The sequence below is a fragment of the Theobroma cacao genome, chromosome 7, assembly GCF_000208745.1.
Source record: "Theobroma cacao cultivar B97-61/B2 chromosome 7, Criollo_cocoa_genome_V2, whole genome shotgun sequence".
NCBI lineage: Eukaryota > Viridiplantae > Streptophyta > Magnoliopsida > Malvales > Malvaceae > Theobroma > Theobroma cacao.
Window position 1 is genome coordinate 2,773,634 of NC_030856.1, and position 17,493 is coordinate 2,791,126.

Sequence of the window (17,493 nt, forward strand, 5' to 3'; positions counted from 1 at the left end):
CATCAACAAGATTCAAGACTTGTTATGGCATGCAAACTTTTGGAATTAATAAAATTTCTACTTTTCAAAAAAAAAAACATATGTTAAAATTTCATTATAGATTTTTTAATTTATGATAATTTTTTTTTTCATTTTTACCGACATTTATGGATATTTTGAGAAAGTATTTTATAGAATGATGATACTATGCTTTTACTTTAATATGACAATATATTATTAATTAATATACACATGACTAGTGTCACGAATTTTTACATTTGCAGTATTTTCAATTTCCAAGTTAGTCGGTCAACAATCCGTTCAATTGTGATCCACATTTTCAAGTAAGATCCTTTGCAAACATTTAGTAATCGTTTTTGTCTTTCTGTAAAACATTTTACGCATTGATATTAAAATTAGTTAGATTTATATTTTATAAAAGTTCTAAGTGAATTTTAATTAAAAAATATTGCATGTTTTAATAATTTAAGACTTTGGAATTTGAGATATTAATATTACTTGTTAATAACAGTAAAGTTTTTATAAAAAGAAAAAAGAAAAGATGAGGCCAATAGTACTATAATGTAAAAGATTTGAGCCAGCATCTTGTACGAAGGATTTGAAATTGAATAAGAAAAAGTATTTATATTGGTGTACTAACCACGCTTAGTTTTTATACCTTTAGTTTACCAAATGATATTATATCATTAACAAACAAATATAAAAATTTATAAAGCTTTTAAAATAAATATTAAAAAAATTTTAATAACTAATTAGAGAAATATTGTGGAGGCATAATCTAATAAAAATATGAATTATTGCAATGGTAGCCCATTTTTGGTGCTCCAATTTTTGACCTTGATCTTCTGAACACACAATCCAAAACAATTCCAGTAAATAGATTAATTATGATGTACACACATCTTTGCAATTTGCATTGCACATTCCTACCAAACATATTGAAATTATTCTTAAGCTTCCTTTCATCGTTTTTTTTGTTTTTACTTTTTTTTACAACTAGTTATAAATTAAGTGAGAAATAAATGACAAAAAAGTGAAAGCATAATTAATTAAAAATTAGCAAATGACTACGGTAAAAAAAATAAATAAATGGTAAAATTATATTAAAACCATTTCATTATTTAGAATATTATATATATATTTAATTTATCAAAAACTTATTTTGATTTACTCAAACATGCTTATCAGGTCAAGTCCACTAAGTCTTTCATTACCATGTTAGTTTGCTTATATTTCCCTGTTATCTGCTTTAGATTCTTTTCAACCAAGTTGTAGATCCATGGCAGAAGCAATTCCATATGGAACGGTCAGTAACATCTTGTCCAAGTTGGTGTGGCTTGCTGGGCAAGAGCTTGGCTTTATTTTCGGGCTGAATACTGATCTGGAGAAGCTTCAAGAGACTCTCAGCACCATAAACGCCGTCCTTCGTGATGCTGAGGAGAAACAGGAGAGCAACCATGCCGTGGACAACTGGATAATTCGGCTGCAAGATGTTGTCTTTGATGCAGAGGACTTGCTGGACGAATTTGACTATGCGATCCTGCGCCAGAAGGTGCGTCCTCGGGGACAGGTATACAAGTTCTTTTCATCCTCCAACCCTCTAGTATTTCGTCTTAAGATGGGTCATAGATTTAAGGAGATTAGAGAGAGGCTGGATGCGGTTGCAGCAGATATTTTTAAGTTTAACTTGAGTCGGAGAGTTGTAGTGCTGGATAGTCAAGCTAAGAAAATTGACAGGGAGACTGCCTCAAAGGTGAGATCGGAATTAATAATAGGGAGAGAGAAAGAGAAAGAGCAGATTATAGAATCATTGTTGAAGGAGCAAAATCATGGTGACAGCATCTCCAATATTGTTGCCATTGTTGGGTTTGGAGGTTTAGGAAAGACCTCACTTGCTCGGTTGGTGTATAATGATGCAAGAGTAACAAACTTCTCCAAACGGATATGGGTGTGTGTTTCTGAAGAATTTAATATTTATATAATTTTTAAGAAAATTTTGAAGTCTTTGGTAGATGACAAAGTGGATGATTTGGATCTAGATAAAGTGCAAAGAAAACTTGAAGAAAATTTAGAAGGGGAGAGATATTTACTTGTATTGGATGATGTGTGGAATGAAGACGCTTCAAAGTGGAATGATTTTTTGCAGTATCTGGTGTTTGGTGCTCCCGGAAGTAAAATTCTTGTGACAACTCGTAGCAAGACAGTTGCATCTACAATGGGGGTCCAACTACCTTACCTTTTAAAAGGTCTCAATGACAATCAATCTTGGGCTTTGTTTGAGCAAGTGGCATTTCTAGGACAACGCCAAATCGATCCAAAGCTCAGAGAAATTGGAAAAGATGTTGCACAAAGGTGCAAAGGAGTTCCTCTTGCTATCAAATGTTTGGGAGGTTTGATGAGACAGAAGCCTAATGAAAAGTATTGGTTGTCTGTTAAAGAAAATGAAATGTGGAAGTTACTTAAAGAAGATGATGGTGTTTTCCCAGTTTTAAGATTAAGTTACATTCACTTACCTAATCATTTAAAACAATGTTTTGCCTTCTGTTCAATTTTTCCAAAAGATTGCAGGATATCTAAGGACATGTTAATCCATTTATGGGGAGCTCAAGGTTACATTCAATGGATGGAAAATGAGCGTATACAAGACATTGGTGATGAATACTTTAATGATTTATTCTCAAGATCATTTTTTCAAGAGGAAAAGAGAGATGAGACAGGCAATATTGTTAGTTGTAAAATGCATGACCTTATCCATGATCTTGCATTATTAGTTGCAAAATGTAGTTTTTATTTGCTGAAGGTTGAAAAAGAAAAAATTCCAAAAGGAGTACGTCATGTGTCACTTGAATGCAAACCTTCTGAGATGTTTTTGACGCGCTTGTCGAAAGCAAAGGGGATAAGGACTATGTATTTTCGGGAATACACTCTCCAGGATTTATTCATTCGAAATACAATTTTTTCAAGGTTCAATTATTTACGTATGTTGAATTTGTGTAAGATAGACATTGACATTTTGCCAAATTCAATTGGAAAATTAAAACACTTGAGATACCTTGATCTTTCTTGTAATTATCAGATGGAAGTGCTCCCGGATGCAATAGTCAAATTGCACAAGTTGCAAACTCTATTACTCTATGATTGCAGGAAGCTTAAAGAGTTACCAAGAGATATACGACAATTGATTAGTTTGGAATATCTCAATATTGATCAGTGCAATGGACTACAGTACTTGCCAAAAGGGTTAGGGGAATTGACTTCGCTACAAACATTGCATAGATTTATTGTGAATAGTTTCTCAACTGCAGCCACGTTGAATGAGTTGAGGGACCTAGATGACCTTGGAAACTACTTAAGCATTGAAAACTTAGATGATGTGAAGAATGTGGAATTAGAATCTATGGAGGCAAATTTAAAGACAAAGAAGCGGCTTCAGTCTTTGAAATTAGATTGGTGGACCTATCCACGAGGGGACGATAAAAAGGACGAGTTGTTGTTGGATAATCTTCAGCCACATCCTAATTTGAAAAAGCTGGAGGTATTGAGGTATGAAGGGGCAAAGTTTTCGGCTTGGCTATCTTCCCTGAATAATTTAGTCAAACTTCAAATTTGCATTAGTTACAATTGCCAACACCTGCCACCCTTGCATCATCTTTCATCTCTCCAGTGTCTTATTCTTGAGTATTTGAAAGTTTTAGAACACGTGGCAGATGATGGCAAGGAAGATAACCATTCTTTCCCCGTGCCTTGTTCCACTCCAAGAACATCATTCTTCCCATCACTTAAGATTCTTAAGATCCGAGGATGTCCCAAACTCCAAGGATGGTGGAGGACAAAGAATGAGAACCAAGGATCAACCGCTGAGTTGCCTTGCTTTCCTTGCCTTTCCAAGTTAGAAATCGAGGACTGCCAAAACTTAACCTCCATGCCGCTCTTTCCATTTCTCGACGACGATTTGACTTTGAAAGGTACTAGTGTAAGGCCTTTGCAACAAACATTGAAGATGAAGATGACCAAGGCTAGCATGACATCAGAAGCATCATCATCGAGAAGCACATGTCATTCTTATTCCTATTCTTCGACTGCCCTTCCTCTCTCCAATTTGAAGCGCTTGACTCTTGATTCCATTAATGGTCTAGAAGGTCTATCAGAGGAGTTTCTGCAAAATCTCACTTCGCTTGTCTACTTACAATTTAAATATGATTGTCAATTGCTGCCGCAAAAGATGAACAGCCTCACCTCTTTACAAGAATTGCATATTGAGTATTGTCCTGATCTGAGGGTTTTACCGGACTGGATACCAAATCTCACTTCTCTCATAACACTTACAATTTGGTATTGCCCTGAATTACAATACTTGCCAGAAGGGATGCATCGCCTTGCCTCTTTACAACGATTGTCTATTCGAGGATGTCCCCAATTGTCAAAAAGATGTAAAAAGGAGACCGGAATCCATTGGCCTCACATTGCTCACATCCCATCTATTGTAATTGATGGGCGATGAATTCAATGTTGATCATACTGTATAGGTAACCATATTTTTCTTCACATTTGTTTACATTTTCTCCCTTTACCTGAAAATCCCTTATTCAATGTTGATCATTTGTTTAGACTGAATTCAATGTCTATTCATATTGAAATGGCAATTGGTGCCGAATATAGGTAATCATATTTTTCTTCACCTCTGTTTATATTTTCTCCCTTTATCTGATAATTTCCTTTTTTTTCGTGCATTTGGATGGTTAATACTTTGTTCTATGCATGTAACCCAAGCCGAATAATGATTCGCCAATGCAAAAGTGGATTTAATCTAGACTCTGCTACTTCTTTCTAATTATGTGGACTAACAATATTGATTTTTTTTTTCTTACTTTGAATTTTCCTTTCCTAAGTTAAATATTATTAATCCTTGAGTGAAAGGACTTTGAACTGTGACCAGAACTTGATGTCAATGTTCTGCCAGTATTTCACAGCAATTGGGAACTTTTTTTTTCTTGTTTCAATCTCACATTCTTCAATCATAAACTTAAATTTTAAGGATTTAGAATCCCACTAGCTCTAGATGGAACCCTTGTAAAGATAACGTACTGACAAATTTGAAAAAAAAAAACTGCAGTATATGTACACAACTTATCAAATTATTCTGATTTTTCACTTTGTTATATCAATTCCTAACAATCTTTTAAATGTTTCCTTTCAGTTTTTCCAGTGATGGTGAGGACCTGGAGGAGATAGATGTGACGTGAATATTCTCATGGAGTTGATGAATAGATTATTGTCAGTAGTTTCACTTCCCCTGTTTTTATGCATGGATCAATGCAAAGTCATCTCATATACAATGAGACAACATTGGATTTTCGTGTCATATCTTTTCAGAAGCTAAACCAAAAATAAATGGAAAACGATCGTGAGACAGATTGCTGCTGTCACAGAGATTCTAAGTAATTGAAACACTGGTGAAATGTGAGAATCTTTTTTTTTTACAGATTTATATATTTCTTCATTTTTCTATCTTGTCTTCAAGAAAGTGACTAATACTGTGACCTCTTCCTTTCAACAAGCAGATGGAATGAAGTATTAACCTCAGAATATTGTTTTTTCCCCAGTTTCCCTGAGGATTTGCAACTACAAGTTTGTTAGAGGGCTTATCTCCACTCAAGACTCTTGAGCTGAAAGCTAGAAATAATAGAAAACAATGTGAAAGTCTACTTGTACATGTCCCGTTGTATCCTTTGTGACGAGGAGATTTTGCTATGGGTAATGTTTCCTACTCTTCCAGTTGTAGGAACTTGCTCTTGTAAAGAATATATTGACATCATTTTTGTCTTTTTTTTTTTTAATGTGTTTATAATGGGATGTGACATTTTTTTTTCATTGTTTGAAGGAGGATGATCTGATCTTGTTAATTTCCTTTCATAGCACTATGGCAGAACAATTGTTGATTTTGCTGTATAGGTAGTTATCCTGTTTGAGCCACCAATTCCTTTCGGTGTGGCTGAACGTTGGCAATTGTGCAGGTTTATGCTCAAGCCAATCTGTTTATGCCATTGGGAGTCTTAAGACGATGACTAAAGACTACCTAAGGAATGCTGGCTTTGAAGCAATTTAATAAATCACCTTTCAAAAAAAAAAATTTGTTGAACTGAAACCAGGGGAAATTTCTAATGGTAAACTTGATTACTTATTTGGTTTGTCTTATCAGTTTCATTTGCTTTCAATAGGGAAACCATTAACACCCAACTTCATACTTCTTTCTGCATGTCTTTGTTGGGTTTATGAACTTTATCTGATAGTTTGAGAGAGTACGTGCAGATTTCAACTTACCAATGCCTATGTGAAGAAGAGTACTACAATCTGTGGATTGGAAGCTTTACTCTCAACAGCGTTTATCACATCATAGTTTTAAGGAGTGACTATGTATGTTACAGTTTCAATGCAATTCTATGTGAGAGTTAAATTTTGCTGTGTGTTTAACTTCAGTAAAGACTAGGTGATGAAAATAATTGAACAGCTTGACCTCTGGTTTCATTTAGATAACAACAACTGCACAGCATGCGACTCTTTCACCTTTTCTTCCAAGAAGTAAGCCTTGGTCTAACGATCTTGAATTTAAGGTAAATTAGCTTATCAATTATGACTATGCATTGTAGTTTCTTTAGTTTTTGTTCTTTGATTTTTTTTCATATCTTTTTCCTCAATGCTTCTTTATGACAATGGTTTTTTTTACTAGTTATCTGTGAAAGGAGGCAAGCAACACTTGCTAGGTAGTGGCTCGAGTGATTGGGAGAAGTGCCTGGATCAGCTAAACTGGTTGGAAAACCCTTTTGCTTCTTTCAAAATCAATAATGCTTCCATCTCGGTCATTCTTGGAGGTCTTTGTGCAGTGGCTTCAATCCTAGTCTTTAGACCTTTACTACATTAACCCAAACTGTGAAGGGACCTAAATACAAAGGTTCTTTCACAATATATATGGAGAAGACTTTTGGGATAGTGTTCCGAAACACTACAAAAAAATTGAATTTTAATCACATTTGTTTAGACAGACAGTTTTTTTGTATGGTAAAATTTTAAAAAAGTGCAACTACTTAAACTTTTAGCTTCACTTTTTTCACATTTAGTGGCAATATAAAAAAAATGCAATCTTTGTAAGTGTATGCAATTTCTATCGTTACAATTTATTCATAATACATCTAAAAATTTATATAATGAAATTAGATCTACAAAAATGTTCTAAAAAACATAAAGACTAACATGAAATCAGAAGCATCATCATCCTTGTCATCCACGAGCACTTGTCATCCTTATTCGTATTCATCAACTTCCCTTCATCTCTCCAATTTAAAGCGTTTGATTCTCCAATTTCTCTTTACAGCAATTGTCAATTCGTGAATGTCCCCAGTTGTCGAAAAGATGTGAAAAGGGAACCGGAATCCAGTGGCCTCACATTGCTCACATCACATCTATTGTAATTGATGGGCGATGACTTCAATGTTGATCATACTGTATAGGTAAGCATATTTTCCTTCACATTTGTTTACATTTTCTCCCTTTACCTGAAAATTCCTTATTCATTTTTTTTTCTTCCTGGATTTGGATAATTCATACTTTGTTCTATGCATGTAATCCAAGTCGGTATACCGATTCACTTATGCAAAAGTGGATTTAATCTAGACTCTGTTACTTCTTTCTAGCTACGTGAAGTAATAATATAAATTTTATTTTTCTTTTCTTACATTGAATTTTCCTTTCCTAAGTTAAATGTTATTAATAATTGAGAGAAAGGGCTTTGAACTGACACCATAACTTGATGTCAAAGCTCAACCAGTATTTCACAACAATTGGGAATTTTTTCCTCGTTTAAATCTCTCATTCTTCATTTATAAGTTTAAGCATTTAGGATCTTGCTAGCTCTAGATGGGAGCATTGTACTGATAGCAAACTTAAACTATGAGCATTAAATTTTATACTCCTATACAAACAAATTTGAAAAAAAAAATACAGCAGCATAAATGTATTCAATTTTATTTTGATTACTGTCAATAGTTTCACTTCTCCTGTTTTGATGCATTGATCAATGCAAAATCATCTCTTACCAATTTTATTCACTTTCTATAAAAAAACCATTAACATCCAACTTCATACTTCGTTCTGCATGTCTTAATTGGGATTATGGACTTTTTCTGACAGTTTGAGAGAGTACATACGGATTTCAACTTGCCAATGCCATTGTGAAGAAGTGTACTAGAATCTGTGGATTGGAAGCTTTACTCTCAACAGCATCATCGTATTATAATTTGAAGGACTGAGTATCTATGTTACAGTTTAATGACAATTCTATGTGAGAGTTAAATTTTGCTTTGAGTATTTAAATTCAATAAAGGCTAGCAGATGAAAATAGTTTAACAGCTTGAACTCTGGTTTCCTTTTAGATAACAACGACTGCACAGCATGCGACTCTCTCACCATTTCTTCCCAAGATGTGAGCTTGGTCTAACGGTCTTGAATTCAAGGTAAATTGGTTTTTCATTTATTGCCCTATTATATATGAGGAATTTGCTGTGTATAGAATCTGCAATAATTTTCCATTGCTCTAATGTTTAAGATTTCCATTTTCCATCGAAAATAATGTTTAAGATTTTCATTTATTATGAATTGTTTGCTTGCTAATTATCATTATATTCAGTTTGATTCAGCATCTATATTTTTCACTACAGTATTTGTCAAAGGTATTCCTCTTTTGACAAGATAATGTTAATAGACCTGAAGTAAATCTCATTTACCCTCTCACCATGAATGTAGGCTATGAAGATAATTTTTGTAAATTTTTTTTTGTTTTTATCATACTCAATTGTTTACTTTGCTATTTATCATTAAATTTGGGTTCGGCTAGCAGTTGGGTTCTATATTTATAATTTTCACTATGTTATTATAAAAGGCATTAGTATATCCCAAAATGCATCAAGTGAAACTATCATAAATGTTTCAATTGTAATAGTGTAAGAAAGATTATTAAATTGAAATTTCTCAATTTCAAGATGGATTAATTTTTTATAAATGTCCCTACAACTAGGTAATTGGCATTAATTAGAAATATTTCCTACTTAAAATTTGCCATTAATTATAAATATTTTGTTTTAAAAAAACACAAAATGTGGATAATACTCAATCGTACTCTTAATTTATATAATTTGACATAAGCCAGAGATCCATAAATATAATTTTGTATAAACAGTATATGGAAACAGTGCCAGCATTTGCACTGCCAAAGGAAGAAACAGCCATGGTTGGTTGATCAGAGCTAGGATTGTATTGGTAACGAACCAGTCCTTTAGGAAACAAAACTAGAAATAAACTGAGAAGTCTCTGTATCGTTAGTGTTGCTCTGCCAAAACTGGAAATAATCACAGTTAAAGGTGCTTCTAAACTAAAGCAATTATTTGGGGATGAAGAGAAATAACAGTGCTCCGTACTATTACTGATTTAGGAGCAAACTCTCATCACAGGTCAATTTTGCATTAGAGAGAATTTCATTTATTCAAAAGAAAAAAGTGAAGCTCCATGAAATTTTTGGTCCCTTGCCTTACACTTGCGTCCTCGCAAGTCCCATCTTTTGCCATAACACTTCGTGGAAAGCCAACCGGGGTCCTTAACAGAGCATCTGACAGAGACTTAGTCAAAATACTTCTTCCCTTAGAATACGGTCTCTATTAATGGTGGTGAATGCCTTGCTGTCCAACTAGTATAAAGTAAAAGTAGCGGAGTCAGATTTGGGGCCTTGTCTTCCACTAAGGATTAAAAATTGAATAAGAACAGTAGGAACAATAAAATAGAAACAGATTTCAAAGAAAATAAGTCTTTGCTGAAACTTTTTCTGTAACTTCAGTTGGTCACTAGGATTTGAAGCAGATTTAAAGCTAAAGTATCTATAAAAAGGAGCTCAAATCTATAACAAATAGATCCATCAAATGGACTGACAACAGGTTTCTTAGGCACCCCCTAAATCATCATAACTAGATTTCATCCAAATCCAATTTGACTTATCTGTCTTCCTTTCTTTTATCTTTTATTTTTAAAAACAAAACGCGTATTCAACTAATTGTACAGTATTTGGATATGAAAGTTGGTGGTGTTATGTTACTTCGAAGAAAAACAATAGTTCAAAAGTGCTCATGATTCCATGTCCCACTAGAAATTGTGGGTAGTTGGAAAATTTCCTATAGAATTACATCCTCTTGCCATAACACTTCCTGGAAACACAAGCAGGGTCCTTAACAGAAAATCAGAGAGAGAATCATCAAAGTTTATTAATTTTCTATACCTACTCTTATTACAAAATTTTTTACTCATTGAGAGAAAAAAATGCTTGGGTGAGTCTTTAGTTTCCTAGAGAAGACTAACCCAAGCATACATTCATCCTGATCTGTACACTTAAGCATCACAGACGGGTTCACCTGTGAACAAAAAATAGGCCATCTGGTGTGTATATTTTCTATTCCTATCTTGTAATTTACAATTCACCCATTACATCCCCATAAACAAAAAAGGCAGGGGCTTGAGGCCACCCTGACCAAAAGAGAAGACATTATTATGTTTAAGATCACAAAAATGAAGCCAATTTTACATTAGTTAGAATTTCCTTTAATAGAGTGTCTTTGTTCATGGTGGCATTAATATTGTGTTCAATGTAACCATGAATCAAATATATCTGGAAAGATTTCGAGAATCTCCTCTTTACTTTGGTATATTTGATTTCCGCATTACACTTAATTCACTCCACATAAGAGTCATAAAGCAAAAGATGTTTGGGTCCATTGTTATTTGAATAAAAAAAATAACAATAAAAAAGAGACTCGGAAATAAATCTATAACTCAAAACTGCTCATGATTCTGTGTCCCTCTAGTAGAAAAGGGAGAGAAGCATTGTTTGGGTGGCATTTATATCTATAACTAGAGTGCAATGCAGATGAGATTGGGAATAAGGTAAAACCAACAACATTTACCTACAATTTTCAAAGTGTGGACCCACTATCACATGTTCTTTGGGGAAGAATTAGAGAAGGAGGTGGAGAAGGGGGATTCATTTTCGTTCAAACTCCCAATCAAAAAATGAGACAGATACACTTGAATTAGTCTTTCTAAGAGAGAATTAGTCAATCACAAGGCAAAAGATGTTGGGGCCCTTGTCTTCCACTAAGGATTTGAATAAGAAAAATAGTAAAAATAAAAACAAAAAGAGATTCCAGAGAAAACAAGTCTTTGCCTTAGAGTTTCTACTTTAATTTCTGCTGTTTTCCTGGCCTTCTGCATGCAAAGTTGATTTCTACTTCAGTTTTCTTTGAACTCAAAAACAATAAGAAAAAAACCTTCACTAACAGCGTTAGTGCTTGTAATATTTTATGGCTGGATCAGAATAGAAGCTGTCTTTTACAATCAAATTTAATACTTTCATTTAGGAAAATATCTGTCTGTCAATAAAAGACTGAAATTTGTCGATAACTTAAATTATCAACAGAATACCAACGAAAAGTTTTGTCGGTGTTTAATCGGAAATATTGCTATCGATAAAGCTGATTCCGTTGATAATTGAAGTTTTTATCACCAATTTTTTGATGAAATATTTCGTCGAACATTCGATCAGCAAAGCATCTAATTCATCGATAGCATGACTAGTTGGTATTGATTGGTTTTTGTCGATAGCTTCTGTCGGTAATTTTCCTTTTGTGCTTTATTTGTCTTGGTTCGACATTTGAGTAGATATTTGCAAGTTTAGATGCATTGACACATATTTGCTATTTTCAAATTACGTTATTCTTTCATCTTAGCTTGACAGATATTTGAATTTCCCCCTTTGCAGTATTTTATGGTCCTTAATAATTAGTTGTAGTAGTTCCTTCTTAATATAAAATAGCTTCACGGAAGTTTTTTCTTAGTTATGATTATTTGAAGGAAGACAATATGGAGTCATTTTCTTTATTGTGTTTTCTTTTTCTAGAAGATTATAATATTAATATTGAGTTGTTGATTACATGTAGAATTGGTTAGGGATTTTTTTTTTATATTAACTTCATTGAAGACTTAAGGGGGGGAATTGATCTAGCATTATGAAAACTCCAAAACTTTGATTTGTTATTGGAAAGTGTTTATGAAACTTTTATAAGAATGCATGATATGGTTTGTGATTTTGTTATTGCAGACTTCTTAATTTTAGTTTTTGAAAAGAAAACTTTGAGAAAGTTCTGAGAATCTCCTTTTTACTCTAATAAAATTGGCTTCCGCATTAGACTTAATTTTTCTAAAGCAAGAATAAAAAAAATCCTTTCATATTGATACTTTTTTATTAACTTAGAAGCAAAGATAATCAATTAGGCGACAAACGACCAAAGTTTTCCAATTGCAAGAAAAAAACAATTGACAAAACTCTCTTAAATAATTTTTGGCTTAGCTTTTCTTGATGTTGGCCATTTTTTTAATTAAAATTTCTCCAAGAGATGATGGATATAATTTTCTATTTCCCTTTAATAATCACTTTTTATGGTAACCAAAATTTATAATTTAACATTCATCAACACATCTATCGTGTTTTAATAATTTAAAATTTGGAAGTGAGATTTTATTATTTGTTAAATAATAATTTTTAATGAAAAAAGAAATGAAAAAGTGAGGCCAATAATTCCATAAATCAAAAGATATTTGGATAATTAAAGTCTTAAATTTAAGGTTCTTGGATTAATTAACAACCCTGATCACAACCACTGACTTGTAATTATTGGGAGAAACCATTACTTCTCCAAGGCTACCACCTAAAAGAACGAGTATAAAGGAAAAAGTTTTCTTTTTCTCTTTGAAAAGTAAATTTGTCATAAATTAATGATGACATTAATTTATAATGCTATTCAAGACTTTAACTTTATAAGGTAAAGGACTTATTTCAATCGTAATGATTAAAAGTTGATTAATTAATTGTTATAATTTTTTTAACTAAGCAACCAGTTGATAAAAAAAGTTCAAAAAAGTGAGTAGAATGATACATGAGCAGAAGATTTTTTTTTTTTTTTGTTCACTAAAATTTGTCCATGATGATTTAGCCAGGCAACAATGAAGTCATTCTTCATTGCTAGAAAACCATTAATTCAAAGGTGCTCCTGAGTCCATGTCTCACTAGTAAAAAGGGACAACAATCCGTGAAAAAGCTCCGGAAATCTCCCTGTACTAAAGTAAATGGACCTCGAAGGGAAAAATAATTGCAAAACGACAAAAATGCGGAGGACAATAATAATGAGATCACATCAATTACTCAAAAAAGCTTTTAAAAGTAGGTCATTACTCATTATGAGAAGAGAATTAACCAAGTAATACTTAATTACAGTATAATCATAAATAGAGATAATCAAGTGTTTACTCTTACAGACATTTATGAAATAATAATAATAGTTTTTATTTTCAAAGATTGTCAAGTGTTTTTCATGTAAATCAACCAAGTCAGTCAAAAATTAATACTGAAAAGTAAGTGAAAAATGATAAAAATAAATAAATAAATCAAAAGCGCATCAATGATTCCATGTCCCATTGCGTAGGAGCACAAAGAAAAAAAAATAATTGTCTTTCGAATAATGGTAAATTTTACATTATTATGTTTAGGATCACAAATATGAAGTTAATTTTACATTAATTAGTTAAAATTGCCTTTTAACAGAGCATATCCATCATTATTTTTTCTAGAGAGAGAATTAGTCAAAAATACTTCTTCAATGACAATACACTCTCCATTAATGGTGGCATTAATATTGTATTCAATTTAATCATGAATAAAAAATACCTAGAAAATTTTCAAAAATCTCCCTTTTTGTTTGGTAAATTCGATTTCCGCATTAGGCTTAATTCGTTTGAGTAAGAGTCATAAAGCAAAAGATATTCGGATTTATTATTATTTGAATAAAAGAAATAAACCATAATTCACAAGTGCTCATGATTTTCAAAGTGTGGACCCACTATCACATGTTTTGGGAAGAATAGAAAGGGGGATTCATTTTCAAAAGGTTCCTATACACTGACATCCTCGCAAGTCCCATCCCCTTTCCCTAACACTTCCTGGAAACACAAGCAGAACATTTGAGACAAAATTTGTTTAATTTTATTAAAATGGACTAATCCAAAGTAAAAGCTAGAGACTTGGCACTAAGCAAAAAATTTGTTTGCGGTCCAAGAATAAACATTACAATGTTGTTTTTGAACCTTTGTCTAATTCGAAAAGAATTTTATTTTAATATATTTGGACAATTAAAGTCTTGAATTTAAGGTTCTTAAATTAATTAACAACCCTGATGACAATTGATGACCAGTAATTATTGGAAGAAGCCATTACTACTCCAAGGTCACCACCTCAAAAACCAAGTATAAAGGAAAAAGTTTAGTGATAAAAAAGTTAGAAGGAGCATCAACTATATAAACGATAAAAAAGGTTTTGGCACCTGTTTTTTTATGATATTTTCTTTTAATTTTTATTTGATTTCAATAATATAAATATATTTTCTCTGCTTTGTTAATTAATTAATTGACCATTATTCATACTTAATCCATTTGCTCATGTCCTCTAGCCATTGAATATCATTTAAAAAAATAATCCAAAAAAACAATTTGAAATCAATTTTACTTACATATTATCTATTTGTCGAAACTTTTGAAGTTAAGTGTGAAAGGAAATCAATTTGATTATTACTAAAACAAAGCTGAAGAAATAATTATGTTGTTCAGCTGCCAAGCTTTTGCATTGCGTGGAAGTTGTGAAACGAAAACAATAAATAAATAAAAAATAACTTTCTCAAAGTATGGAAGTAGCTTTGGCATTGTAGCTTTCTCAATGGGACGACGTTGAGATTTCATTTATTGCCAATATTGTCAGTTGTTTCGGAGTTCATGAATAGATTATTGCCAATATGGGGTTGGGATTGAGAAAAGGCTTCTTAGTGACATCCTCGTCATAACTGTAAGTCATCCAAATCCAAATTTGGCTGATCCATCTTCCATTCCTTCATTATTCTTTTCTTAAGCAAAAAGTGTATTTTACTTAGTAAAGTCGGTTACCGCATAAGACTTAATTCTTTTAAGACAAGAGCCAAGAAAAGTCCTAATTTCACATTGATGTTTCTTTGTAACTTTAAAGTAGAGATAATAAATTAATTGACTAATAACCAAAGTTTTCTCACAAAACTTTCCCAAACATTTTTTTAGCTTAGCTTTTCCCAATGCCGGTCATTTTTTCAATTTGAAATTTCTCCTAGGGATAATGGATGTCATTATCTATCTCCCTTTACTAATCTAATAAGCACAACACATATAACCTGTTTTAATAATTTAAGATTTTAGAGTGAAATATTATTACTTGCAAAATAATTTAAAAAAAAAAAAAAAAAAGAAGTGAGGCTAATAATTTCATAAAACTAAAGATGTTCGGGTCCATTGTTATTTGAATAAAAGAAAATAACAATTAAAGAAATACTTAGAAGAATACCAAGTCCTTGCTGCAATTATTTTTGAATAATAAAATAAAAAACATTCAAAAGTGAATCAATAATTCCATGTTACACTAGACAAAGTTGTGAGGATTGGGATTATTGCATTTAGAAAAGGAAAATGCTGCGTAGATTTGATAGAATTAAAAATCAAAAGTTGTGGAATACAAAGAGGCATTTCAGGTCAAGGGTCTTCCACTTTCAACTAACCCAACAACGTAAGAAGAATATATTTGCTGATTAGAGTCATAAAAGGGTCCCTAAATTTAATTAAAATCTATGTCAGTGCTTGGTCACGTCATGTCGGTACTACTATTACATCATTCGTGAAATACCACATCACCATTGCCATATCATCAGATTCAATGCCACATCAACAAAAAAATGTCACGTCAACACAACCAAACACCATATCAAATAGATAATAGAAAATTTCTAACACATTAGACTGGGGTACTGGGCAAGGTATATATGTATTTGTATAATTAGGGAGGTACTCTTTTTTCCTATTCCATAGGTTTTGTCCCACTAGGTTTTCCCATGAGGAGGTTTTTAACAAGGCTTTCCCATTATACAAGAGGTATAAAATATGTGGTTGAGTGAGTGAATTTATAATGATATTTTTTTTAGCTCATATGCAATCATTATGTATTTCTGATTAATGAAATGCATTCTTTTCAAAAAAAAAAAAAAAACTACCCTTCCCTTGAGTTCCCTGGTCTGTGTTTTGAACCCACAGAAGAACCTGCAGAGTTTCATGTCTTCCATTTTTTGCTGAAAGCATATGGCTGAGAATATAATGTTCAAAGAAATTAAATTCACATTAATTGGTCTATTTGTTTCCTAGCAGGCTGCATTAGGTAAGATCCCCTTCGTGGTCAACAAAGTACAGCGGGATGAAAGTTATTGGAAAAGAGTTAATATAAAAACAAGAATCTAATCAGTCATAAAATTAATAAAAATTCTGTTCCTAAAATTAAAAATCAAAAGTTGGGAAATACTATTAGAATTTCATGTTCCACTAGTTTTTATTAGATTTCAACAATGTAAATATATTTTCTCTGCTTTTTTAATTCATGAACAATTATCAATACTTCATCCACAAGTTCATGTCCTCTAACCATTGAATACATTTTTTATAAAAGAAATTAACTCAAAAAAGAAAACAATTCAAAATCAATTTCATTTACGTATTACCTTTTTGTGGAAATCTTTGAAGTTAAGTACTAATTGGATGGAAACAACGTACAGCAATGACTCAATGTGAATGAAGACTATTGAAAACTAAAAATCAACTACAAAGGAAATCATTGTTTTTCTACATAAAGTTGGCTAACAATCAATTATCCAAGTAAATGCCCTTTTTTATTTCATTATCATGTGTGTATATATATATATAGGTGAGATTAGGCTACTACTTGACAAAGCGTGAAATGAAATTAATTTGATTATTAATAATGATGTTGTTCATCTGCCAAGCTTTTGCTTTGCATGGAAGTTGTGAAATGAAATGATCTCTAACAATGTTTTGGATTATAGCTGGAAAACAATAAATAAAACAAACTTTCTCAATGTATGGAACTAGCTTTCTCAATGGGACGACGTCGAGTCAAGTTTCTAATATATTTCTCAATGTATGAAATCAATTCATTATTAATCACCAAGTTGCCATTTTATTTCCATCGTTCCTAATTTAAATATTATTGTTCCAAATTTTCTATACCTACTCTCGGCGTATTGTAGCTGGTTATTATCAAAGAAAAGAGCATAATATTTGTTTATTAATGAGTTGGGAAACTCACAAGTCACATGGGACGTCTTTGACCCAAGTTGCCAATATTTTCCCATTTTTATTATGACTATACTCTTATTGCTTTGTCGTCATAGAGTTTCTATTTGAGCATCTTCTTCTATCATCTCTACTATCCCTAGAGCTTGTTTGATTTCTGCCTTGCTTTTCTTTTAACTCAACAAAGCCTACTCTTCC

At 32.2% G+C, this 17,493-nt stretch overlaps 1 protein-coding gene and 2 long non-coding RNA genes across 4 annotated transcripts; all 3 read left to right on the forward strand.

The window, feature by feature from the left end:
• On the forward strand, positions 1,242-3,678 carry LOC18593635 (putative disease resistance RPP13-like protein 1). The gene is made up of 3 exons (XM_018124195.1): positions 1,242-1,570; positions 3,077-3,535; positions 3,616-3,678. Exons 1-3 carry the CDS (start codon positions 1,280-1,282, stop codon positions 3,676-3,678), a joined length of 813 nt encoding a protein of 270 aa, XP_017979684.1. The 5' UTR covers positions 1,242-1,279.
• Positions 3,722-5,806, forward strand: LOC108662841. 2 transcript variants are annotated; one of them, XR_001928674.1, is made up of 3 exons: positions 3,722-4,526; positions 5,198-5,460; positions 5,562-5,806. It is a non-coding gene; the product is annotated as an uncharacterized LOC108662841 (long non-coding RNA). The 2 variants fall into 2 exon arrangements; XR_001928675.1 differs by having other exon boundaries at positions 5,604-5,806.
• On the forward strand, positions 6,553-8,649 carry LOC18593636. Its single transcript, XR_001928670.1, has 5 exons — positions 6,553-6,611; positions 6,728-6,807; positions 7,370-7,505; positions 8,185-8,335; positions 8,427-8,649. It is a non-coding gene; the product is annotated as an uncharacterized LOC18593636 (long non-coding RNA).

Bases quoted from the DNA above. Each gene is read 5' to 3' on its own strand.
- LOC18593635 (XM_018124195.1), top strand. From the start codon at position 1,280: ATGGCAGAAGCAATTCCATATGGAACGGTCAGTAACATCTTGTCCAAG. The intron at 1,571-3,076 runs GTATACAAGTTC...TGTAATTATCAG, and splicing joins AGGTGCGTCCTCGGGGACAG to ATGGAAGTGCTCCCGGATGC. The intron at 3,536-3,615 runs GTATTGAGGTAT...AATTTGCATTAG, and splicing joins CTAATTTGAAAAAGCTGGAG to TTACAATTGCCAACACCTGC.